Here is a 27,006-nt window from a genome sequence, read left to right on the forward strand (position 1 = left end):
CAGCCGTAGGGACCTTTACARTGTGTAGGCTAGCCCTGGTGCAGAGAAGACTCTCCTTTAACAAAAAGCAAGCAACCACACAGTAAAAAATATCGTTTGAAATAAGGAAGTGATTTCAAAGCCGTCAGAGGAAATTGAAAAACGTTGCAATGAGAGCTCTGGTGTTCTGCGATCTAAACTATTGAGTGTAACTTTCTCTTGGAGTATATWTTTTTGCATTTTAACGGAATGAACAGTTGTGGAATGAAAAAGAGAGGAGTTCAAATGGGCTGAAGCAACTGGATTATTTACCTAGTTTATTTCAATCTACATACTTCAAGATGAATAGCAGCAATAAATTGTCTCAGTCAAGTGCCATAAGAGCAGAGGTAAAACGGCATGAATCCGTTCAGAACACAATCAACAAACTGTTTAAGCAGTTTGAGAGGGTTGGTGATCAGCAGCTCCGCTCTGGCCTTAAGGTTTACCTCCACAGTATTCAAGGTAAGCTCTCCTCTCATTACAACATGGGCAAGCTGTGTTTCACTTCAAATTAGAATATTCCATTTTCAATTGCTGTGACCTATACCATGGTGTTACTGAACTGAACTTGTCATATAGCATTCACACATGATTTATGCAGTTTTATGTTATAAATGAGTTTCTAGCTATTCTCTCTCTTGTTTTCGATTAGCCAATGTGAGGTCTTTTTTATCCCATCTACTATAGTACAGTTGCTTAGTGGTCCAGTTTGTTTGTCCCTTGTGAGTGTATTAGAAACAACAACTGACTTCAGATCATGATAAGATCAACCTCTTGTAGCTTCCTGTGTTTGACTGAGGTGGGGACTCTTTCTTCCACACATCCTCTCTATCAGTTCAGTGACAACACTTCTAACTAACCTGTCTCTGTGGTCATTGCCATGGCAGCAGGTTTGTTCAACCCAGAACTCTGGGCTTCTAGCCTACTTCCTGTCTGTCTGCCACTCTTCTTATTCTTCTGTTGCTCTCAAAGCCACTTCCTCTCAGACCAGGACAGTTTCTCAGCACCATAGTTTGCATGTGAATTATGTCACTTTCGTCACTTCCTTCATCCGCCCTCCCACAGTTGTTTAGTTATTTTCTTGACTTCACAGAGACTCAATGTATTACTCTCATCATCATTCTCGTTGTTAGTCTCTGTTTATGTAATTTAATCTCATTCACTTGTAATTGGTTAAAGTAATTGGTTAACCATTGCTATGTGGATCATGAATGTATGATTTAATAAAGGAGAGCTATTCACTCTCCTGTTTGACTGATGAGACAAAAGATACTCGAATAGTTGAGAGCCACTGGTGCTTTACTACTCTGTGTCTGCGTCCCAAATGGGACCCTATTTTCTTCATACTGCACATTTTATTATTATTTAACTAGGCAAGTCAGTTAAGAACACATTCTTATTCACAATGACGGCCTACCCCAGCCATTCCCAGACAGCCCTGGGACAATTGTGCACTGCCGTATTGGACTCCCAATCACGACCAGATGTGATACAGCCTGGAATCGAACCAAGAACTGTAGTGACACCTCTTGCACCGAGATGCATTGCCTTAGACTGCTGCACCACTCTGGAGCATTTGTCCCTTCTTGTCACGTTCGTCATAAGAGTGAGACCAAGGTGCGGCGTGGTATGCGTACATTCTCTTTAAATGAATGAACACTTAACAAAACCAACAGACAAACCGCTATACAAATAGTGCAGACATGCAACTAAACATAGACAATATCCCACAAACACAAAAGGGAAATGGCTGCCTAAATATGATCCCCAATCAGAGACAACGATAAACAGCTGCCTCTGATTGGGAACCATATCAGGCCACCATAGACATACAAATTCACCTAGATAACGAACCCAAGTCACCATCACGCCCCAACCAACACAGAGAAAAACAGCTTACTATGTTCAGGGCGTGACACTTCTAGTATTTCTATTTCTTTCTATGGCCCTCCCACAACCACTCCCCCACCCATCCCCAACCAAAGGTGTCACCCCCTCAAAATGCTGTAAATATTTACACAAATAAGATAAGACCTGGAGGAAAAAATAAAGTGTGAAGGGCTATGGTCGAAAGTAGTGCAAATGTACAGGAAATAGGGTGCCATTTGGGACACAGACTATGTGTTGACACGTTTTGAGTAGATTTGTATGATCTGCCAGACCTCTGCATGGCCTTAGAGATATATGCCTAATATACATTCAAACATTTATTTTACATACAGTGCCTTCAGAAAGTATTCACACCCCTTGACTTTTTCCACATTTTGTTGTGTTACAGCCTGAATTAAAAATGTATTAAATTGAGATGTTGTGTCTCTGGCCTACACACAATACCCCATAATGTCAAAGTGGAATTATGTTTGTTGAAATTTTTACAAAGTAAATAAAAAAAAACTGAAATGTCTTGAGTCAATAAGTATTCAACTCCCTTGTTATGGCAAGCCTAAATAAGTTCAGGATTTAAAATGTGCTTAATAAGTCACATAATAAGTTGCATGGACTCACTCTGTGTGCAATAATAGTGTTTAATAACATGATTTAGAATGACAACTTCATCTCTGTACYTCACACATACAATTATCTGTAAGGTCGTTCAGTCGAGCAGTGAATCTCAAACACCAATTCAACCACAAAGACCAGGGAGGTTTTCCAATGCCTCGCAAAGAAGGGCACATATTGGTATATGGGTAAAAAAAAAAGCAGACATTGAATATCCCTTTGAGGATGGTGAAGTTGTTTACACTTTGGATGGTGTATCAACACACCCAGTCACTAAAAAAGACATAGGTGTCCTTCCTAGCTCAGTTGCCGGAGAGGAAGGAAATCGCTCAGGGATTTCACCATGAGGCCAATGGTGACTTTATAACAGTTACAAAGTTTAATGGTTGTGATAGGAGAAAACTGAGGATGGATCAGCAACATTGTAGTTACTCCACAATACAAATCTAAATGACAGAGTGAAAAAAAGGAAGCCTGTATAGAATAAAAATATTCCAAAACATGCCTCCTGTTTGCAATAAGGAACTAAAGTAAAACTGGAAAAAAAATGTGGCAAAGATCCAACACAACTGTCACGTTCCTGACCTATTTCTGTTAGTTTGTTGTATGTGTTAGTTGGTCAGGACGTGAGTTTGGGTGGGCATTCTATGTTGTCTGTTTCTATGTTGGTTTAAGGGTTGCCTGGTATGGCTCTCAATTAGAGGCAGGTGTTTGGCGTTCCTCTAATTGAGAGTCATATTTAGGTAGGTTGTTTCACAGTGTTCGTTGTGGGTGGTTGTCTCCTGTGTCTGTGTCGATGTTACACCATACGGGACTGTTTGCGGTTTGTTCGTTTCATGTAGTCTGTTCCTGTTATTTGCGTTCTTCACGTTATATGTAAGTTCGTCGTTTCAGGTCTGTCTACATCGTTTGTTGTTTTATTAGTTATCAAGTATAGTTCGTTTTCGTCTTTTGTTTGTTTAATAAATCATGTCATTTCACTACGCTGCGCCTTGGTTCGATCACTACTCCTCCTCTTCGGATGAAGAGGAGGAGGACTGCCGTTACAACAACACAGCACTGAGTACCACTCTTCATATTTTCAAGCTTGGAATTGGCTGCATCATGTTATGGCTATGCTTGTCATCTGCAATGAGTTTTTTTGTTGACAAAAATAAACGGAATAGAGCTAAGAACAGGCAAAGTCCTAGAGGAAATCCTGGTTCAGTCTGCTTTCCAACAGACACTGGGAGACAAATTCACCTTTCAGCAGGACAATAACCTAAAACACAAGGCCAAATATACACCGGAGTTGCTTACTAGGACGACATTGAATGTTCCTGAGTGGCTTAGATACAATGTTGACTTAAATCGGCTTGAAAATCTATGGAAATACTTGAAAATGTCTGTCTAGCAATGGCAGTGATCAACAACCAAGTTGACAGAGCTTGAAGAATTATTTAAAGAATAATGTGCAAATCTAGGTGTGCAAAGCTCTTAGAGACTTACCCAGAAAGACTCATAGCTGTAATCGCTGCCAAAGGTGATTATCATCTATTGACTCAGGGGTGTGATTACTTCTGTAAATTAGATATTTCGGTATTTCATTTTCAATACATTTGCAAAAATGTCAAAAAACATGTTTTCACTTCATCATTATGGGGAATTGTGTGTAGATGGGTGAGAAAAAATTATATTTAATCCATTTTGAATTCAGGCAGTAACACAACAAAATGTGAAATGAGTCAAAGGATATACTTTCTGAAGGCTCTGTAATTCAAAAGTTCAATGGCAGCCATGATCAAAGAATGTCCATCTCAGATGGATACCATTTGGGATGCTTACATAGTGTGGAGTACACTGGTGGAAAGAGGGGCGTTTCTGTTAGGAATTGAATGCTAGTGAGTCGAAAGAGTGGGGAGAAGAAGTGATGCTCCAGGGTGCAGAATGAAGCCATTTGAATTGGGATCTGTCACATACAGCAGCTCTGTTCACTGCAGCATGCCAAGAGAGTGGGAGGGTGGGAGATATATGTAGAGAAAACTAATTAAAGAGGACCAGGGATGGTTCACAGCAAAGATGAAATAATATGAACAATCACAGCCTGAACACTGCCCTCTGTCAGTGTCCATCTGACTCGCTCTCTCTCTGTCTCTCTCTCTTTCTTTCTCTGTCTCTCTCTCTCTCTATCTCTCTCACTCTCTCTTTCTTTCTCTCTGTGTGTGTGCAYGTGTGTGAGAGACAGAGAGAGCGAGAGAGAAAAGAGAGAGAGGGAGCACACACATCTCTGATATTTCTTGCCTTGGGCAACTGGATTCTTCCATCTCAAATCTGTGGGTGTCTATATCAGATTCATTAGATTAATCAAGAAACAGAACAGAAATATTCATAAACCTCTTGCACGTGAGTAATTCAACACAAAAAATAGGATTTTATATGGACACATGGCAGTTGTTCCTGTTTTAGATGTTCTGCAGGATGTTTACACATAAATTGACCTGCTCTCCAAAAATAACATGTTGCATTAGTCGCATTAATTCACTTCCTCTGTGTTTGAGACTGTAGTCATGTTGTTTCTTGGTTGCGTTTCCCCCCTGTAGCTGAAACGCTGTCAGAATCTTTTCTATTCCATGTGGTCTGAGATGTCTAGAGATGTCATGAGACTGAGATGTCTAGTGTATGTGAAGATTCTAAACATATACAACCCTCACAAAACTGTTCGTAGACAACAGGTTTTTACAAAGGAAACCCATAAAATGTGTGTAAAAAAAAAAATGAAATGTGTTACTTTTCAGCCCTTTTTCCAGCTCACACTCTCAAACACATAGATCCCCTGAGCAGCCCACCTTCCAGCTCACACTCTCAAACACACAGATCCCCCGAACGGAGCTTACGCTCCAGATCCCAATCACCTGAATTCTGATCACCTGTTCACATACCTGTATGTTATTTACACACACAATTTAGTTCAGTTCTTTGCACCCTGTCATTGTGAGGTATTGTTTGTTTTTGTACACATTCTATTCAGAGCTCTGTTTATTTCCATATTAGTCCTCCTGTGTATCATAGATTTTGGCCGTCCTCACTATCGGCGCCTTTTTGACTATTCCCTGCCTGTACTTTTGCCTATCGGATTTCCTGTCATCAACATCTTGCCTGATCTCCCGGACTACGGTACTAGCCTTTTCCCTGCCTGTACTGTTGCCTATTTGGATGCCCAGTGTATGACCTTCTGCCTGCCCCTGGACCCAGCTACCTGCCTCCTCCTGTGGTCCTTTACAAATAAACACCTGCTGCGCCCTGCAATTGAAACCAGCTCTCTGTCTCCCATTGTATTCATTACAAATACATGGGTTCATTATGACATAATATGGTTTACAGATTTAATAGTCCTTTCCTCTACACCTCATCACCTCCCTCTTTACAACAAGGAGAGAGCGTGAGAGCAAGAGCGAGAGAGAGGGTGATGAGGGGGGGGGGAGCAAGGAAGAGCTGGGACAGTGCGCAGTCTGCATGCTGAGAGGCAGAGAGGTAAAAAGAGAGAGAGGGGGGGTGGGGAAGAAGAGAAACAGGGTTTTCCTTCTCTGTTTGGTTTGGCACTCACACAAGAAGGGGATCTAGAGGAGGGCTTGAGAAGATTCTCTCTCCGTATCCATACTCTCAGGTACCAGCTGTGCGACTGGGTTTTGTACTCATGTCGTACCTGTTGTCTGTATAGCACAAAGATTCAGAGCCAAAGATGTTCAGTGTTCATTGCAGAGGCTTGGCTCAGCCTCACAGACCGGTGGCTCTATTGACATGCACAATGCCTGACACGATTGAAGGACACAGGAACTGACGGAAAGAGGCGTGATGGTGGCCGGGCGCTGTGACTCGGTCATGCATCTCCAGATCTCTGCCTGCGATTGGATCCTAGTGGCTTTTTCATCCTGATCCACATCAAACCTAATCACTGTCCCGTCTGTCTCTCGCTCAGACCTTTCTCTGAGTAGAGGTTGCTGTCAGAACACATGGCTGAAGAGGATTACCCATAGTCTGAACTGCACTCTGTGAGGATATTTTCTGATACCGTACAAAGGTTTTTTTTTCAACATGGGAGTATTGAATCCTTCAGTATCCTTCAGATTTTCCTGACACTCTTGATCGACAGTTTCAGTGAAATGGGATTTTTTTCCTTCTGATTTGCGTTTTGCATAGAATATGGGACAGCAAGTTGACAGGAAGTAGAACACTATTGGAGATGGGGGAGCGGCAACACAACACAAATAAAATCAAGTTAATAATTGAAACCATATTATACAGTTGATTTATATACTCACTTTAATCCAGATGTTTTTACTGCAGGATGTTTTAACACAACTGGAACGCTACTGAATGRATTTCAGTCTCTTTTGATATTTGTGGCAGAAGATGGTACTTTTGTACATTGCAACAAAATGAATGGAAGTTTAATTGAAACACTGACAATGGATGACTGGAATCCTAAATCTAAAAGCAATGAAGAGGGAGAAGAGGGGAGTGAAGTAAAGGAATAAATACATCTTAGAGCAGGTATAGCAGTTCTGTTCTAATCCCTTGAGGAGATACTTCAGCTCTCCTTCTCTCTCTTCAGCTCTCTCCTCTCTCTCTCTCTCTCTCTCTCTCTCTTCCCTGCATTTCACATCACCAACCATCAGTCTGACATTCTTAACTGTATAAATACTAAATATGCCCTTTTTGGAGAAGTTAATCAAACTTCAGAAGCCCTTGTAGTTTCATCTGCCTCGGGCACATACCATGTATTTCAAGAACAACAACATGGAAACATGAATAATGTCTGTGGAGGTTAGTGACAAGCTGTTTCACTGGTATTGGCTTGCAGCTTAATTATTTGTTTGCAGTGCTTTTATGTTTTCTCAATATGAGTATGGGCCTGAAGTGTATAGTATACATCGCATATGTTCTGTGTCTAGTCATGTATGGTATGTGTTCTCTCTGGGCAAGAGCAGAATCAGCCTAGCAGGGTCTGGGGGGAAAGGTTTCCATCGCAACACGGGGGTGCTGTGTGTGTGTGAGAGAGAGAGACTTCTAATGTTCCCAGGAAGAATAGAAGGGTTCTTTGAATGTCCGTGACATTTTAACAATTACACTACATTATTGTCTTCATACAGTTCAGGGAGAGAGTCTGGATATTTAGCTTTATACAGAGTGATTTGTAGGCAGCTGTATCATGCTGTCTGATTGCTTTGGCAACATGTCTCATGTGGCCTGGCGTATAAAGAGCCCTTTGGCTTGAGTTGAATTCGTCTCTCTCTATGTTAGGGGAAGCTGCCTGTGAAAAATACAATTTTGTCATCTCTCTCTTTCTCTGGCCCTATTGTGTCTTCCCTCCTTGTGCATCTGTGTTGGCCTGCATCTTTCAGGAACTGACATCACTGAGTAGTAGACTGCTGGCACTGGTCCCACCACAGCAACACACAGAGTCACTCAGCTTCCTGCGGACACAGAGTGTCAAAGGGTGTGGGGGTGTGAGCATCCTATTGCATTGGGGGCATCTCTGGCCCAGCAGGGACAGTAACAGTGTTGGTGCTGTTCCATCCCTGACAGTGACAGTGTTGGTGCTGTTCCATCCCTGACAGTAACAGTGTTGGTGCTGTCATCCCTGACAGTAAGCAGTGTTGGTGCTGTTCATCCTGACACGTAACAGTGTGGTGGCTTGGTTTCCATCACTGACAGTAACAGTGTTGGTGCTGTTCCATCACTGAAGTAACAGTGTTGGTGCTGTTCCATCCCTGAACAGTAACAGTGTTGGTGCTGTTCACCCTGACAGTACAGTGTTGGTGCGTTTCCATCCTGAAGTAACAGTGTTGGTGCTGTTCCATCCCTGACAGTAACAGTGTTTGGTGCTGTTCCATCCCTGACAGTAACAGTGTTGTGCCTGTTCCATCCCTGACAGTAACAAGTGTTGGTGCTGTTCCATTCCTGAGAGTAAAGTGTTGGTGCTGTTTCCTCCCTGACAGTAACAGTGTTGGTGCTGTTCCATCCCTGACAGTAAACAGTGTTGGTGCTGTTCCATCCTGACAGTAACAGTGTTGGTGCTGTTCATCCTGACAGTAACAGTGTTGGTGCTGTTCCATCCCTGACAGTAACAGTGTTGGTGCTGTTCCATCCCTGACAGTAACAGTGTTGGTGCTGTTCATCCCTGACAGTAACAGTGTTGGTGCTGTTCATCCCTGACAGTACCAGTGTTGGTGCTGTTCCATCCCTGACAGTAACAGTGTTGGTGCTGTTCCATCCCTGACATAACAGTTGTTGGTGGCTGTTCCATCCCTGACAGTAAAGTGTTGGTGCTGTTCCATCCCTGACAGTAACAGTGTTGGTCTGTTCCATCCCTGACAGTAACAGTGTTGGTGCTGTTCGTCCTGACAGTAACAGTGTTGGTGCTGTTCCATCCCTGACAGTGACAGTGTTGGGGCTGTTCCATCCCTGACAGTAACAGTGTTGGTGCTGTTCCATCCCTGACCGTGATGGTGTGTGTGTTCCACTGGGATTGCACAGAGCATTCTACTGCCTAGCGACACACAAAGCGAAGGGAGTCGTTGCCCCCCTGCATCAGACACTTTGATCCTTAGTAGAGCAGCTGCCTTTGAATGGCAGCTACATCATGTGAAGGATCTTCTCAGAGAACGACACAAAATATGTATGGCAGACCTCTTGGTGGTACAGTGGATAAACAGAGCATTGGACAAACTAGCCTAGTCCAGTAAACTCATTTATGTTGTCGTGAAAGGTTATTTTGATCAAGAGTGCCTGACTGCCACTCAACCAATTCACATAACAGTCATTTATCGCTAGTCCTTTCCAAGGCCATTCTGATTGTTGTTTCCCTTGAATTATCAAAATGATGATTCCCTTTGTCCCTTTCTCCCAAGCAGCGGCTTGTGCAAATAGTCAAGAGTGGACCTTGAGTCGATCCATCCCTGAGCTCCGTGTGGTAAGACAAAGCATCCTGATTAAAGATGAATTGAAAGAAAAGTTAGATAGAGCTTCATCTCTTTTCACACTCTATTCAGGGAAGCTACCATGAGTGAAGATGTGTGTGTGTGTGTGTGTGTGTACAGTAGGCTGTGTGTGTGTTTTCGAACTTCTTTAATCTGTGCAGGGGGTGCTGGGAAGTCTTCGGAGTGGCAGGTCAGCGCTGATAAACAGATACATAACAGGAAGTTACCTTCCACTAGAGAAGATTGAAGGTAAGCATGAAAAACACTTTTCTTGTCCTACCATTTTATCTTTCATAATGGCTCTCTGACACACAATAACTAACCTCTGCGCTGCTGTTCCATTGTCAGGGGGGAGGTATAAGAAGGAGGTATTGGTAGATGGACAGAGTCATCTATTGCTAATCAGAGAGGAGGCAGTTACTCCTGATGCACAGGTGTGTGTAAATGTACTAGTGTATTTGCTGGAGTGTGTGTACAGTGCATTCGGAAAGCATTCAGAACCCTTGAGCTATTCCACATTGTGTTACATTACAGCCTTATTCTAAAATGGATTAAATTGTTTTTTCCCCTCACCAATCTACACACAATACCGCATAATGACAAAGCAAAAACAGATTTTTAGATTTTTTTTCAATTGTATAAAAATAAACTGAAATATCACATTTCCATAAGTATTCAGACCCTTTACTCAGTACTTTGTTGAAACACCTTTGGCAGCGATTACAGCCTCGAGTCGTCTTGGGTATGACACTACAAGCTTGGCACACCTGTACTTGGRGAGTTTCTCCCATTCCTCTYTGCTGATCCTCTCAAGCTCTTTTCAGGTCGCTCCAGAGATGTTCGATCGGGTTCAAGTCCTGGCTCTGGCTGGGCCACTCAAGGACATTCAGAGACTTGTCCCGAAGCCACTCCTGCATTGTCTTGGCTGTGTGCTTCGGGTTGTTGTCCTGTTGTCCAATTCTGAGGTCCTGCACTCTGGAGCAGGTGCTCTGGAGCAAGTTTTCATCAAGGATCTCTCCGTACTTTGCTCCATTCATCTTTCCCTTGATCCTGACTAGTCTCCCAGTCCCCGCCACTGAAAAACATCCCCACAGCATGATGCTGCCACCACCATGCTTCACTGTAGGGATGGTGTCAGGTTTCCTCCAGACGTGATGCTTGGCATTCTGGCCAAAGAGTTCAATCTTGGTTTCATCAGACCAGAGAATCTTGTTTCTCATGGTCTGAGAGTACTTTAGGTGCCTTTTGGCAAACTCCAAGCAGGCTGTCGTGCCTTTTACTGAGGAGTGGCTTCCATCTGGCCACTCTAACATAATGGCCTGCTTTCCAGGTTAAATAAAGGTTAAATTAAAATAAAACAACTTGATTGGAGCCCACCTGTGGTAAATTCAATTTATTGGACATGATTTGGAAAGGCGCACACCTGTCTTTATAAGGTCACACGTTTGACAGTGCATGTCAGAGCAAAAACCAATCCATGAGTTCGACGGAATTGTCCATAGAGCTCCAAGACAGGATTGTATCCAGGCACATATCTGGGGAAAGGTACAAAATTCTGCAGCATTTTAGGTCCCCAAGAACACAGTGGCCTCCATAATTCTTAAATGGAAGAAGTTTAGAACCCCGGCCAAACTGAGCAATCGGGGAAGAAGGGCCTTGGTCAGAGAGGATCTGATCAATGTGAACAGGATGCCCCTGAGCTCAATTTCCAGTCTCATAGCAAAGGATTTGAATACTTGTGTAAATAAGGTATTTCTGTTTTTTATTTTTTATAAATTTGCAAAAATGTCTAAAAGCTTGTTTTCACTTTGTCGTTATGGTGTATTGTGTGTAGATTGATGAAGACATTTTTTTATTTAATATTTTTTAGAATAAGGCTGTAAGGGAAGTGGTCTGAATACTTTACGAATGCACTGTATACCTTGTTGCATTGTTGTTGATGTAGAATGATGTGTTGAGAAATAATTACAGAATTACAATCTCACTAACTCATCTTAATCCTTATCCTGACCCATCTTGCACTTGTCTCCCTCTCGCCTCTCGCTTCTCTTCCCTCTCCTACCAAATCTCTGTCTGTAGATCAGCAACTGGGTAGATGCAGTGGTCCTTGTGTTCAGTCTGGAGAATGAGGCCAGCTTCCAGGATGTCTACCAGCTGTACAGCCAGCTCAACACACATCGCAGCAGTGCTGACATCCCACTTGTTGTGGTTGGGACACAAGGTAAGGAACATGGAGGAATGAAAATGGATGGATATGTTCAGGGAAATGTAAGAGGGCAGATGGATAGCATCTACAGAACCATTAGTCTTGTTTTATATAATTAGATGGAAGAAAGTGAGCATATACTGTACAAGCTACTGTAGCCTATATGACTTCATCTCAGTGTCTGAAGCCCCACGGTCTCCGCTGTCCTCTTTCTATAGACAAAATCAGCAGTACCAACCCACGTGTGATTGAGGACATGCGTGCCCGGCAGCTATGTGTTGATGTGAGGCACTGTGTGTTCTATGAGACCTGTGCCACCTATGGGCTCAATGTAGACCGGGTTTTTCAGGAGGGTGAGTTAACTGAAGTTGAGCATTGGTGTCAGAGCTGGTGACCCAAAGGTACAGACACATTACCATTGTTTTAACACAATAAATCATTCCGGTCACACTATACACAAATGCTTCACAAATCATTTAAAAGAAATGTCATTCTACATAAAGGATTATATCACAAATCTATGTTGTTTGACCAGAGATGCACGGCTGTACTTACTTACCTAACACATACAATTCACATCCTGAAGTAATGAGCGATTAGTGCCATCTCACTAGTGCAGTATTTCTCTCTCCTCTCAGCTGCCCAGAAAATAGTCGCACAGAAGAAACAGTCTGCGTTCCTGGCCTCCTGCAAGTCTCTTCCTAACTCCCCCAGTCACTCTGGGGGCTCCACATCGGGGTCAGCATCCTTCCTTGGACAGGTAACATGCCTCACACTGTTTACATCTGTCTTTTTCCCAGGCTTATCTCTTCTGTGTTGTTGACAGAAAATCAATACTGTAGTGCAGTGGGACCCACAGGTGGATACCAGCTACAGTACTGAAGATCCTCCTATAGGCCTTAACCTTGAGCTGTGGCTAGATACATTGTTGTCACCCACAATAAAATCGAGGAGGGGACTGTGGATCTGTCTCTTACATTAGTACGATATTGACAAAACTTGGGTGAATGATGCATCTTGCCATAGAGAGCTGGCATTTATACAGTTACACTGATTGGCTAGATGGTTGTGCTATCACAACAGATTTATAATGCAAACATTGAATGGTCACACCCCTCACCCAATTTGACCTAGTCATGAAATTCGGTACATAGGTCACTCTCCTCACAAGGACCACATTTGCCTCAGGGACCCATAAGGTCCACAATGATGGATTTTCCACCATTTCAAATTTTGTGAAAAACACATAAAAGGCTACTCTTTTGGCACCGAATGACCGATCTGCACAAATCTTGTTATGTGGTAAGTGGCAGCTATGGACAAAGATGTCTCAACGCAATATTTTCCAGACTAGCACCTAAAACATCATGGCCAATACTGACSAATAAACATTCACGAGGGCGTATTCTGGCACATAAAGGCAAATCAGTCAAGGATATTCGTATTGTAACAAAATTTGGTTCACATGTTACAAACACTGTGAAGATTCAACATATACAAGAACATTAATGTCGACCACACGATGGCGCTATAACAGGCACATGTTTATATCTCTTGATCTGTTTGACTCAGAGAGGAAATGTGGCACACATGCTCAGGAATATGAGTCTGGCTAACCCACGTGATATCTCAGACACCACTGGTCCAATTTCGATTAAACTTGGGTGAATTATGCATCTTTCCATAGAGATCCGACATTTACTAAATTATACTGATTGGCCCAAGGCGGGAGTTTTTTGTTCATCTGGGGGCTTAAAAGAGGCCCTTGATGGATTCAAAGAATGGTTCAAAAAGTTTGGGAACCACAGATGTAGGATTTATTCTAGTAGATACCAAATGTATTCAGGAGGAAGAGCATGTTGTCTGGTCCGTTTGTCTAGTTTTCTCTGTTTCATCTCATTTGTCCACACCCCATCCTCTCTCTGTATTCCTTGTGCCACTCTCCGTCTGCCCTCTTGTCCATCCCCCTGTCTGTCCCCCTGTCCCCCTGTCCTCCCTCTCCCTCTCAGGCCAGTAATGGAGGACTGAATAGTGGCTACCCCTCCTCTCTACCCTCCACCCCTGTGATCAGCCACAGAGAGCTGCGGGGTGGGGCAGGGGCGGTGGCAGCAGTAGAGGGGGCTGGCAGTATCACCTCCTCAGGGTCCATGAGAAACATCCCTCAACGGCGGACCTCTCTGTTCAAGGTCAGTTACTGTTCTCAGAATCTCTGGTGATCAAATTATTGGAATATTTCATCAACGGAACAATGTTCCAAAGAGCCATATAATTCAAACAAGCTGATTTCAAAACAGAGCTAAAATAAATGTACAGTTTAACATACAGTAATAGTCACACAGTTTCGCATCTGTCCTGTACACTTGTGTCAGTCCATATTTATACCTGTCACACTCTCATCTCTAACCCTATAATGTTGATACAACTTCTCTCAGAACCGTCGAGGCAGTGGCAGTGAAAAGAATGTTGACCCTAAAGGTGACGTGGGCAGTGGCCGGGCCATCGCTATCAAACAGGTCAGTGTGACACACACTGGATATTGTGTATAATGAATAGATTAGTTCCAGTTCTTCAGTCATGGAAGGGAACTTAATGACATGGAACCCATTGTTTGTAACAGAGTATCCTATGGAAGCGGAGTGGGAGCTCACTGAACAAAGAGTGGAAGAAGAAATATGTCACTCTGTCCAACAACGGCTCCCTGGTCTATCACTCCAGCCACAATGTAAGTCACACCACAATCAACCAGACCAACACCAGTAACATGATCTCATCTTAGTTATAAGATAACAAAAATATATACAATACCAGTCAAAAGTTTGGACACACCTACTCATTCGAGGGTTTTTCTTTCTTTTTATTATTTTCTACATTGTATAATAATAGTGACGACATCAAAACTATGAAATAACACACATGGAATCATGTAATAACCAAAAAAGTGTTAAACAAATCAAAATATATTTTAGATGTTAGATTCCTCAAAGTAGCCACCCTTTGCCTTGATGGCAGCTTTGCACACTCTTAGCATTCTCTCAACCAGCTTCATGAGGTAGTCACCTGGAATGCATATCAATTAACAGGTGTGCCTTGTTAAAAGTTAATTTGTGGAATTTCTTTCCTTCTTAATGCGTTTGAGCCAATCAGTTGTGTTGTGACATGGTAGAGGTGGTATACAGAAGATAGCCCTATTTGGTAAAATACCATGGCAAGAACAGTTCAAATAAGCAAAGAGAAATGACAGTCCATCATTACCTTAAAAACTTATTGTCAATAGGGGGGCGCTGTTTTCACTTTGGAAAAAATCGTGCCCAATTTATACGGCCTCGTACTCTATTCTAGATCATACAATATGCATATTATTATTACTATTGGATAGAAAAAAAACGGTTTGTATTATATCTGTGAGTAAAACAGAACTCATTTGGCAGCAAACTTCCATACAGGAAGTGAAAAATCTGAAAACGAGGCTCTGTTTCAGGGCCTGCCTATTCAACTGGCTTTTATTTATCGATATGCATGCACTTCATACGCCTTCCACTAGATGTCAACAGGCAGTGGAAGGTGGAATGGGGTGTCTAGCTTGATCTGAGGTCGAATAAGAGCTTTTGGAGTGACAGGTCCGGTATTTTCTTTGTCCTCGAAGGCGCGCAGGGGAGCTCGACATTGTTTTCTGAAAAGCGTTCGGTATACACGGCGAATATCTCCGGCTCTGATTTTATTTGATACATATGATAATAACATCATAAAGTAGTTTTTTTCAACCGAGTTTTATCAGTTTATTCAACGTTTATTGGGACTTTTGGAGTTTTCCGTTCTTTGCGCCAASAGAGGATGGGAATGTTAGCAGCCTTGGCTAGCATTGTGGCACGAATTCGACAGAAGAAATGGACATTCTAAAACCAAACAACGATTTATTCTGGACCAAGGACTCCTTGTACAACATTCTGATGGAAGCTCAGCAAAAGTAAGAAAACATTTATGATGTTATTTCGTATTTCTGTGGAATATGTAGAATCCAACAGGGCGGAGAATATGTGAGCGCTGTCTCACAATAATGTATTTTGTATGTTGTAGTAAAGTTATTTWAAAAAATCTAACACAGCGGTTGCATTAAGAACCAGTGTATCTTTCCTTTGCCATACAACAAGTATTTTTATGTAAAGTTTATGATGAGTTCTTTGGTCAGATTAGGTGAGTGTCCAAAATATCTCCGGACATTCTGGGAAAATGTTGCTACGTATTCACAATGTATAACCACGATTTGCAGCTGTAAATATGCAAATTTTCGAACAAAACATAAATGTATTGTATAACATGATGTTATAAGACTGTCATCTGATGAAGTTGTCCAAAGGTTAGTGATTCATTTTATATCTTTTGCTGGTTTTTGCGAAAGCTACCTTTGCGGTGAATAAATGCGTTTGTGTGTTTGGCTATTGTGGTAAGCTAATATAATTCTATATTGTGTTTTCGCTGTAAAACACTTAAAAAATCGGAAATATTGGCTGGATTCACAAGATGTTTATCTTTCATTTGGTGTACACCATGTATTTTTCATAAATGTTTTATGATGAGTATTTATGTATTTCACGTTGCTCTCTGTAATTATTCTGGCTGCTTTGGTGCTATTTTTGATGGTGGCTGCAATGTAAAACTATGATTTATACCTCAAATATGCACATTTTCGAACAAAACATAAATGTATTGTATAACATGTTATAAGACTGTCNTTTGTCGGTTTTGTGAAAGCTACCTATGCGGTGGAAACATGGTGAAAATATGCGGTTGTGTGTTTGGCTATTGTGGTTAGCTAATAGAAATACATATTGTGTTTTCGCTGTAAAACATTTTAAAAATCGGAAATGATGGCTGGATTCACAAGATGTTTATCTTTCATTTGCTGTATTGGACTTGTGATTTCATGAAAAATATATTATATGATATCCCTGTCCCGTTAGGCTAGGCTAYGCAAGTCAGCTTTTTTGATGAGGAGGATCCCGGATCCGGGAGAGAGAAGCGGTAGAGGTTTTAAGACACGAAGGTCAGTCAATCCGGAACATTTCAAGAACTTTGAGAGTTTCTTCCAGTGCAGTCGCAAAAAACATCAAGCACTATGATGAAACTGGCTCTAACGAGGACCGCCACAGGAAAGGAAGACCCAGAGTTACAGCAGAGGATAAGTTCATTAGAGTTACCAGCCTCAGATTGCAGCCCAAATAAATGCTTCACAGAGTTCAAGTAACAGACACATCTCAACATCAACTGTTCAGAGAAACCACTACTAAAGGACAGCAATAAGAAGAGGAGAATTGCTTGGGCCAAGAAACACGAGCAATGGACATTAGACCGGTGGAAATCTGTCCTTTGGTCTGATGAGTCCAAATTTCAGATTTTTGTGAGATGCAGAGTAGGTGAACGGATTATTTCCACATGTGTAGTCCCCACCGTGAAGCATGGAGGAGGAGGTGTGATGGTGTGGGGGTGCTTTGCTGGTGACACTGTGGGTGATTTATTTAGAATTCATCGCACACTTAACCAGCATGGCTACCACAGCATTCTGCTGCGATACGCCATTCCATCTGGTTTACACTTAGTGGGACTATCATTTGTTTTTCAACAGGAAAATGACCCAACACACCTCCAGACTGTGTAAGGGCTATTTGACCAAGAAGGAAAGTGATGGAGTGCTGCGTCAGATGACCTGGCCTCCACAATCACCTGACCTCAACCCAATTGAGATGGTTTAGGATGAGTTGGACCGCAGAGTGAAGGAAAAGCTGCCAACAAGTGCTCAGCATATGTGGGAACTCCTTCAAGGCTGTTGGAAAAGCATTCCAGGTGAAGCTGGTTGAGAGAATGCCAAGCATGTGCAAGGCTGTCATCAAGGAAATGTGGCTAATGTAAGGGGTGCGTACTGGCGGCAGAGAAGTCAGACGCAGGAGAGCAAAAACTGTGTTTCCAACGGTGCAATTTAATAATAAAAACCCACCGGAAACCAGAACAATCAATAAATGGGTACAAAACCCGACGCACACCAGACATAACGTGCACAAGCACTTACAATAAACAATACCGGACAAGGACATGGGGGGAACAGAGGGTTAAATACACAACATGTAAGTGATGGAATTGAAACCAGGTGTGTGGGAAGACAAGACAAGACAAATGGAAAATGAAAGGTGGATCGGCGATGGCTAGAAGACTGGTGACGTCGACTGCAGAACGTCGCACGAACAAGGAGAGGGACCGACTTCGGAGGAAGTCAGACAGCTACTTTGAAGAATCTTACAATCTAAAATAGATTTTGATTTGTTTAACACTTTTTTGGTTACTACATGATTCCATATGTGTATTTCTTAGTTTTGATGTCTTCACTATAATTCTACAATGTAGAAAATAGTTAAAAATGAAGAAAAACCCTTGAATGGGTAGATGTGTCCAAACTTTTGACTAGTACTGTATATATATTTTTTTTATGATGTTAAATTAGTTGAAATCTATTTTGATGTGAGAATTCACTGTGTTGAGAACTGTAATACACAGTAAAATTGCAATATTTCGGAAAAAAACTACATTTAATTTCCAGTCTAGTGAAATTTAGCAAATCATCCTAGTTTAACAGGTATGATCTTGGTGGTTTCAGGACTATATACAGAATTCTCACGCTAAAGAGATCGACCTACTGCGTGTCACAGTGAAGGTTCCAGGGAAACGCCCACCAAGGGCAGTCCCCCCTTATGGGCCCTCCCCTGGCCTGAACGGTGTGGCCAAGGATGCTGCACCCACAGAGAGCGCCAGTGCCCCATTGTTGCCACCAAGCCTTGTGCCTGTTGAAGAACAGCCTGGTGCGTTGTCTTCTCCCGGAGATAGAGGAGTAAAACGTTGTCCATCAACACTGTCCAGCAAGTCACATAGTGCTGGTATGTCAGAAATGTAATAATAATAGGTTTCTAATATACAGTATGTCAATGTGGGCTTTGGAGCATGATAGTACCAGAGCTGCAAGTTCCCTCAACACATAACAAACAGTGTTTTATGCATCTTTGTACCCCAATGTCAGATGCTATTGAAGGAGCAACCAGTCCCCCTTTTGGAAAAGATGGTCAATCCTCTCCAATGATGGACAAAAGGAAGAAAACAAGGAAGAAGAGTATGAACCAGAAAGGCGACACAGCCATTGGACAGGCTGAAGGTGAGCTCTGGGCCTCCTACTGTACATCTCTACCAGATTATTCTGCACTCTTTATATAAATCTATTTTGCTGTTATTTTCCTTAATCTCCTGCTAATCGGGGCTAAACTGTTGTCCTGCAGCCAAGCACAAAATGTGGAAATTAAAAAGCTTTGGTACCTTGAGAAAYATTAACAAGACAGGTAACAACAAGGAACAGTGAGGAGCTGACTGGCTCACTGAATCTACATTTACATTTACATTTAAGTCATTTAGCAGACGCTCTTATCCAGAGCGACTTACAAGTTGGTGCATTCACCTTATGATGTCCAGTGGAACAACCACTTTACAATAGTGGCATCTAAACTCTAAGGGGGGGGGTTAGAAGGCTTACTTTATCCTATCCTAGGTATTCTTAAAGAGGTGGGGTTTCAGGTGTCTCCGGAAGTGGTGATTGATTCCGCTGACCTGGCGTCGTGGGGAGTTTGTTCCACCATTGGGGTGCCAGAGCAGCGAACAGTTTTGACTGGCTGAGCGGAGCGTGACTTCCTCAGAGGTAGGGAGGCGAGCAGGCCAGAGGTGGATGAACGCAGTGCCCTTGTGTGTTGTAGGGCCTGATCAGAGCCTGAAGGTACGGAGGTGCCGTTCCCCTCACAGCTCCGTAGGCAAGCACCATGGTCTTGTAGCGGATGCGAGCTTCAACTGGAAGCCAGTGGGAGAGAGCGAGCGAGCGGGTGCGAGGGTGACGTGAGAACTTGGGAAGGTTGAACACCAGACGGGCTGCGGCGTTCTGGATGAGTTGTAGGGGTTTAATCGCACAGGCAGGGAGCCCAGCCAACAGCGAGTTGCAGTAATCCAGACGGGAGATGACAAGTGCCTGGATTAGACCTGTGCCGCTCCTGTGTGAGGCAGGGTCGTACTCTGCGAATGTTGTAGAGCATGAACCTACAGGAACGGGTCACCGCCTTGATGTTGGTTGAGAACGACAGGTGTTGTCCAGGATCACGCCAAGTCTTAGCGCTCTGGGAGGAGGACACAATGGAGTTGTCAACCGTTGATGCAAGATCATGGAACGGGCAGTCCTTCCCGGGAGGAAGAGCAGCTCCGTCTTGCCGAGGTTCAGCTTGAGTGTGATCCGTCATCCACACTGATATGTCTGCCAGACATGCAGAGATGCGATTCGCCACCTGGTTATCAGAAGGGGGAAAGAGAGAAGAATATTGTGTCGTCTGCATAGCAATGATAGGAGAGACCATGTGAGGATATGACAGAGCCAAGTGACTTGGTGTATAGCAGAATAGGAGAGGGCCTAGAACAGAGCCCTGGGGGACACCAGTGTGAGAGCACGTGGTGCGGAGACAGATTCTCGCCACGCCACCTGTAGGAGCGACCTGTCAGGTAGGACGCAATCCAAGCGTGGCCGCGCCGGAGATGCCCAACTCGGAGAGGGTGGAGAGGAGGATCTGATGGTTCACAGTATCAAAGGCAGCCGATAGGTCTAGAAGGATGAGAGCAGAGGAGAGAGAGTTAGCTTTAGCAGTGCGGAGCGCCTCCGTGACACAGAGAAGAGCAGTCTCAGTTGAAGACTAGTCTTGAAACCTGACTGATTTGGATCAAGAAGGTCATTCTGAGAGAGATAGCAGGAGAGCTGGCAAGGACGGCACGTTCAAGAGTTTGGAGAGAAAAGAAAGAAGGGATACTGGTCTGTAGTTGTTGACATCAGAGGGATCGAGTGTAGGTTTTTTCAGAAGGGGTGCAACTCTCGCTCTCTTGAAGCGGAAGGGACGTAGCAGCGGTCAAGGATGAGTTGATGAGCGAGGTGAGGTAGGGGAAGGTCTCCGGAAATGGTCTGGGAAGAGAGAGAGAGGGGATAGGGTCAAGCGGGCAGGTTGTTGGCGGCGGCGTCACAAGACGCGAGATTTCATCTGGAGAGAGAGGGAGAAAGAGGTCAAAGCACAGGTAGGGCAGTGTGGAGCAGAACCAGCGTGTCGTTGACTTAGCAAACGATGATCGGATGTCGTCGACCTTCTTTTCAAAATGGTTGACGAAGTCATCCGCGGAGAGAGGGAGGGGGTGGAGGGGAGAGATTAGGAGGGAGAAGGTGCAAGAAGCTTCCTAGGGTTAGAGCAGATGCTTGATTTAGAGTGGTAGAAAGGTGGCTTAGCAGCAGAGACAGAAGAGAGAATGTAGAGAGGAGGGAGTGAAAGGATGCAGTCCGCAGGGAGGCGAGTTTTCTCCCATTTCCGCTCGGCTGCCGGAGCCCTGTCTTGTGAGCTCGCAATGAGTCGTCAGCACGGAAGTAAGGAGGGGAGGACCGAGCCGGCCTGGAGGATAGGGGACATAGAGAGTCAAAGGATGCAGAAAGGGAGGAGAGGAGGGTTGAGGAGCAGAATCAGAGGATAGGTTGGAGAAGGTTTGAGCAGCAGAGGAAGAGAATAGAGATGGAAGAGAAGATAGCGGGGAGAGAGAGAGAAGGTTGGGACGGCAGCGATACATGCCCGAGTGAGAGGCAGCAGAGTGTGGGAAGTGTTAGATGAGAGCGAGAGGGAAAAGGATACAAGGTAGTGGTCAGAGACTTGGAGGGGAGTTGCAATGAGATTAGTGGAAGAACAGCATCTAGTAAAGATGAGGTCAAGCTGATCTGCCGTGCTCTGTGAGTAGGGGGGGGGAAGGTGAGAGGGTGAGGTCAAAAGAGGAGAGGAGTGGAAAGAAGGAGGCAGAGAGGAATGAGTCAAAGGTAGACGTGGGGAGGTTAAAGTCACCCAGAACTGTGAGAGGTGAGCCATCCTCAGGAAAGGAGCTTATCAAGCGTCAAGCTCATTGATGAACTCTCCCAAGGGAACCTGGGGGGCGATAAATATAAGGATGTTAAGCTTGAAAGGGCTGGTAACTGTGACAGCATGGATTTCAAAGGAGGCGATAGACAGATGGGTCAGGGGAGAAAGAGAGAATGTCCACTTGGGGAGATGAGGATCCCAGTGCACCACCCGCTGACCAGAAGCTCTGCGGTGTGCGAGAACACGTGGGCAGACGAGGAGAGAGCGTAGGAGTAGCAGTGTTATCTGTGGTAATCCATGTTTCCGTCAGTGCCAAGAAGTCGAGGGACTGAGGGAAGCATAGGCTGAGATGAACTCTGCCTTGTTGGCCGCCGATCGCGAGTTCAGAGGCTGCGGAGACCTGGAACTCACGTGGTCGTACGCGCGCTTGGACACAGGCAGCGGCCACGCGGTGTGAAGCGTTTGTGTGGTCTGTGCAGAGAGGAGAGAAGAGGGATAGACAGACACATAGTTGACAGGCTACAGAAGAGGCTACGCTAATGCAAAGGAGATTGGAATGACAAGTGGACTACACGTCTCGAATGTTCAGAAAGTTAAACTTACGTTGCAAGAAATCTTATTGACTAAAATGATACAGTGCTGCTGAAGTAGGCTAGCTAGCAGTGGCTGCGTTGTTGACTTAGTTTGAAAGTGTAGCTGGCTAGGTAGCCTCGGTAACTGGCTAGGTAACCTAGACAATCTACCTGTGTTTTATGCCTGTTTGTCTGTTTGTCTCTCTACCTAGCAAGTGTATTACACATTTTGGATTGACCTGTGATTTGTAAGGTTTGTTGTTGGTTTTCGTTACTTTCTTTCTCTCAATCACCCTTTTTCAACTTTTTGCATCATGCACAATGTCTGCCTGCTCGGTGTCCTTTTTTTAAATGATCAGCGAACATCTCATGGTGATGAAGTGAGTTTGTGTTTATGCTGGTTACATGTGCTTTTTGTGTATGTACTGTAAAGAAGTGTTAACCAGGATTTGAATTTACTAAGTGGGGCAGACTAATGGTATTACATTTTCCCATTTTCCCTTGCCAACGTGTCTTTGTAGATGAGGAGAATACTGGCTTCATCATCGTGTCCAGCACAGGGCAGACGTGGCACTTTGAGGCCCAGAGTCTGGAGGACAGAGATGCCTGGGTGACGGCCATAGAGAGCCAGATACTGGCCAGCCTGCAATCCTGTGAGAGCCTCAGGAACAAGGCAAGGAACTGACTGGGCAGCACCCTGGGATGTGTGGAAATATGTACTGTTTAAAAATAGTATTCAAAGATGATTTCTTATAATAGACTATACAAATGGAAATAGTTTAAATAGTTTTGAATGTTTTATAGTATATAACATGTGTATATGTTCCCTGTGGAACCCTACTGGGGAGTGAAGATAATGCTGATTGGCTGTGTACTGACAGGCGTTGCGGTCCAAGTTGCTGATTCCTTAGAGACGTATTCAGTCACAATGCACATCCACTTCATACTTGTGGAATGTCAACTATGTGTTCTTTCATAGGCACGGAGGAGCAGCCAGAGTGAGGCGGTTGCCATACAGGCCATTCGCAATGCCAAGGGCAACAGCTTCTGTGTGGACTGTGGAGCACCAAGTGGGTTTCTAGACTTGACCTCCTCTCTCACTCTTTATATATCTCTCTAACTCTCTAGTTAAAAACGTATTCTATTCAATGTCCATGCATGTGCAAAGAGTTCATTATTATACTATCTACCAGATACGGCCATTCATTTTTTTCGGTATTAATGAAAAAGGAGTCATTAGTGCAAAATGATTGATTACGTTAGAAGCAGCCTTTCTTTTACTCAATCCCTTACTCTCGATCTCAATCCCTTACTCTCGATCTCAATCCCTCTGCTCTGGTTTGGATGTCCTCTCCAGACCCCACGTGGGCCAGCCTCAACCTGGGTGCGTTGATCTGCATCGAGTGTTCAGGGATCCACCGTAATCTGGGGACACACCTGTCCCGCGTCCGCTCTCTGGACCTGGATGACTGGCCCAGGGAGCTGACACAGGTCCTGACTGCCATTGGCAACCACTTGGCCAATAGCATCTGGGAATGCCACACCCAGGGCAGACACAAACCCACACCCAACGCCACACGGTGAGGGTCCTGGTTCAGTATAATAGATAGGAAACATCTGGATGCTTTATTTATGGTCACCTGTTTCGTGAGAGTTCAAAAGAAAAGCCAATATTTTTGTCCAATGAAGACCATTATTTGACTAGAATAAGATTTAAATAGTTGAATCCAAGAATGAGTTGCAGACGATCAAATCAAATCAAAGTTTATTTGTCACGTGCGCCGAATACAACAGTGAAATGCTTACTTACAGGCTCTAACCAATAGTGAAAAAAAAGTATTAGGTGAACAATAGGTGAGTAAAGAAATAAAAACAACAGTGAAAAATAACAGTAGCGAGGCTACATACAGACACCGGTTAGTCGGGCTGATTGAGGTAGTATGTACATGTAGATATGGTTAAAGTGACTATGCATATATGATGAATAGAGAGTAGTAGTAGCGTAAAAGAGGGGTTGGGGGGGCACACAGTGCAAATAGTCCGCGTAGCCATTAGATTACCTGTTCAGGAGTCTTATGGCTTGGGGGTAAAAACTGTTGAGAAGCCTTTTTGTCCTAGACTTGGCACTCCGGTACCGCTTGCCATGCGGTAGTAGAGAGAACAGTCTATGACAGGGGTGGCTGGAGTCTTTGACAATTTTTAGGGCCTTCTTCTGACACCGCCTGGTGTAGAGGTCCTGGATGGCAGGCAACTTAGTCCCAGTGATGTACTGTGCCGTAATCACTACCCTCTGTAGTGCCTTGCGGTTGGAGGCTGAGCAATTGCCGTACCAGACAGTGATGCAACCAGTCAGGATGCCCTCGATGTTGCAGCTGTAGAACCTTTTGAGGATCTCAGGACCCATGCCAAATCTTTTTAGTTTTCTGAGGGGGAATAGGTTTTGTCATGCCCTCGTCACGACTGTCTTGGTGTGTTTGGACCATTCTAGTTTGTTGGTGATGTGGACACCAAGGAACTTGAAGCTCTCAACCTGCTCCACTACAGCCCCGTTGATGAGAATGGGGGCGTGCTCGGTCCTCCTTTTCCTGTAGTCCACAATCATCTCCTTAGTCTTGGTTACGTTGAGGGATATGTTGTTATTCTGGCACCACCCGGCCAGGTCTCTGACCTCCTCCCTATAGGCTGTCTCTTCGTTGTTCAGGCCTACCACTGTTGTGTCGTCTGCAAACTTAATGATGGTGTTGGAGTTGTGCCTGGCCACTCAGTCGTGGGTGAACAGGGAGTACAGGAGGGGACTGAGCACGCACCCCTGGGGATCTCCTGTGTTGAGGATCAGCGTGGCAGATGTGTTGCTACCTACCCTCACCACCTGGGGTTGGCCCGCCAGGAAGTCCAGGATCCAGTTGCAGAGGGAGGTGTTTAGTCCCAGGATCCTTAGCTTAGTGATGAGCTTTGAGGGCACTATGGTGTTGAACGCTGAGCTGTAGTCAATGAATAGCATTCTCACATAGGTGTTCCTTTTGTCCAAGTGGGAAAAGACAGTGTGGAGTGCAATAGAGATTGCATCATCTGTGGATCTGTTTGGGCGGTATGAAAATTGGAGTGGGTCTAGGGTTTCTGGGATAATGTTGTTGATGTGAGCCATTACCAGCCTTTCAAAGAACTTCATGGCTACGGACGTGAGTGCTACGGGTCTGTGGTCATTTAGGCAGGTTGCCTTCGTGTTCTTGGGCACAGGGACTATGGTGGTATTACAGACTCAATCAGGGACATGACACTGACATGACACAATCAGGGACACTTCACTGACATTTTCTGAAGACACCTGCCAGTTGGTCAGCACATGACCGGAGCACACGTCCTGGAAGATACTGTATGTTGCCACAGAGATCTCTCTCTTGATCCATGAGCAGTTGCCATGGTAACTCACCTGTATGTTTGTGTCTCTCTCACAGAGAGGAGAGAGAATCATGGATCCGTGCAAAATACGAGCAGCGTGTGTTTGTGGCACCCCTGCCTGCTCTAAGCCCCACAGGCCCAGGGGACACTGCGATGTCTGTGTGTCTGCTGTCCGCGGTGACAGAGAGGGATTTGCCCAGGCTCCTACTGCTCCTGGCCCACATCAACAAGGATCAGATCAACACTGCCCTGGCCAACGGAGGAACACCCTCACAGCCACAGCCTCACACCTCCCTGCACGCTGCCTGTCAGCTGGGTGATGTGGTAATGACACAGCTGCTAGTCTGGGTAAGGCYCTGGTCTGGACAAATTATTTGTTGATGATGATCTTCCCCAAGCACTGGACACAAATTGTTAGCCTTTAGCCCAAGTCAAGTGGTGTCACATGAAATTAATTCACCTATTCTCAATTATTATATTTTGGGGTAATTTTATRCCGAATGTAAATGGTGAATTGCTGAATCTCTCCCTCCCTGCAGTATGGAAGTGATGTGAAGGCCAGGGATCCTCAGGGCCGGACAGCCATGACCATGGCTAGAAAAACTGGGAGCAAAGAGTGTGCTGACATCCTCCTGCAACATGGCTGCCCTAACGAGGTCTCCCCCAATTGACACACGGGTGTCTCCCGTAGACCTAGCACTGCCAGCCTCAGCAGCCTGGGTCATACCAATTCCAAGAAGAGGGTTTCGTATCTTTAACGCCATGGTAGCACACAAAGGCTGGTGAAAAAAAGCTTCTATGGATGTGGTTTTGAAAGTGAGGAAGGCAACAAGAATACAAAGAAAGTACTCCACTTACAAAAGTAAAACCCAGAAAGAGAACATATCAAGCAACTAAAAAAGCCATATTCATTCAATTTTTAAAGGCAAAWATATTGCTGAAATTGTCAATGGTTGTCTGTTTACAAATACAAACAAATGAGAAAATATGTGGGTTAAATCTGTAATAAACTATCTGTTTAGATAATACATTTGCCTGTTTTACAATATTGAGAAGTCATACTGACATACAATGACCGATTATAATGATTTTGTAATATATACTGTACTTTTATGTAATTCTGCCTGCTGGAACATCTAAGACTTGTTTGTAGCCATGCAGGGTAACACTTACAATTCAACAAAATTGACTGCAATTGTTTTCTTTGATTTCCAGAGTACTTTATCAATAGACCATAGGATTTTATCAGACTGTATACTTTCAACCATTTTCTGTTTGTTATTTGTTACAATGTATCTATTTGTCATCTATTTTTCTCACTGTTTCTATTTGAAACGTTTATGAACTGTAAGTAAATAAAATATCGCCAAAAGTAAACGTTTGTTTTTATGGCCATCTGGCTC

General features: G+C 44.0%; 1 protein-coding gene across 1 annotated transcript; it reads left to right on the forward strand.

The window, feature by feature from the left end:
* The first annotated feature begins 123 nt into the window (after positions 1 to 123).
* On the forward strand, positions 124 to 26,980 carry LOC112080364 (arf-GAP with GTPase, ANK repeat and PH domain-containing protein 2-like). Its single transcript, XM_024146097.2, has 17 exons — positions 124 to 483; positions 9,414 to 9,472; positions 9,641 to 9,728; positions 9,828 to 9,913; positions 11,559 to 11,700; positions 11,904 to 12,038; positions 12,324 to 12,445; positions 13,695 to 13,871; positions 14,118 to 14,198; positions 14,303 to 14,407; positions 18,329 to 18,605; positions 18,746 to 18,877; positions 22,726 to 22,877; positions 23,184 to 23,274; positions 23,562 to 23,784; positions 25,660 to 25,951; positions 26,143 to 26,980. The coding sequence occupies exons 1-17, from the start codon at positions 321 to 323 to the stop codon at positions 26,272 to 26,274; spliced, it is 2,457 nt and encodes an 818-aa protein (XP_024001865.1). The 5' UTR covers positions 124 to 320; the 3' UTR covers positions 26,275 to 26,980.
* The last annotated feature ends 26 nt before the right edge of the window (positions 26,981 to 27,006 follow it).

Source organism: Salvelinus sp. IW2-2015, unplaced genomic scaffold, assembly GCF_002910315.2.
Source record: "Salvelinus sp. IW2-2015 unplaced genomic scaffold, ASM291031v2 Un_scaffold16283, whole genome shotgun sequence".
In the NCBI taxonomy this organism is placed as follows: Eukaryota; Metazoa; Chordata; class Actinopteri; order Salmoniformes; family Salmonidae; genus Salvelinus; species Salvelinus sp. IW2-2015.

What these genes read in the sequence shown, in the direction of transcription:
- LOC112080364 (XM_024146097.2), top strand. Translation starts at nt 321, where the DNA reads ATGAATAGCAGCAATAAATTGTCTCAGTCAAGTGCCATAAGAGCAGAG. An exon ending in TGTTGTGGTTGGGACACAAG is followed by an intron (nt 11,701 to 11,903) that starts GTAAGGAACATG and finishes CTCTTTCTATAG; the next exon opens with ACAAAATCAGCAGTACCAAC. An exon ending in CAGCAAGTCACATAGTGCTG is followed by an intron (nt 18,606 to 18,745) that starts GTATGTCAGAAA and finishes CCCCAATGTCAG; the next exon opens with ATGCTATTGAAGGAGCAACC.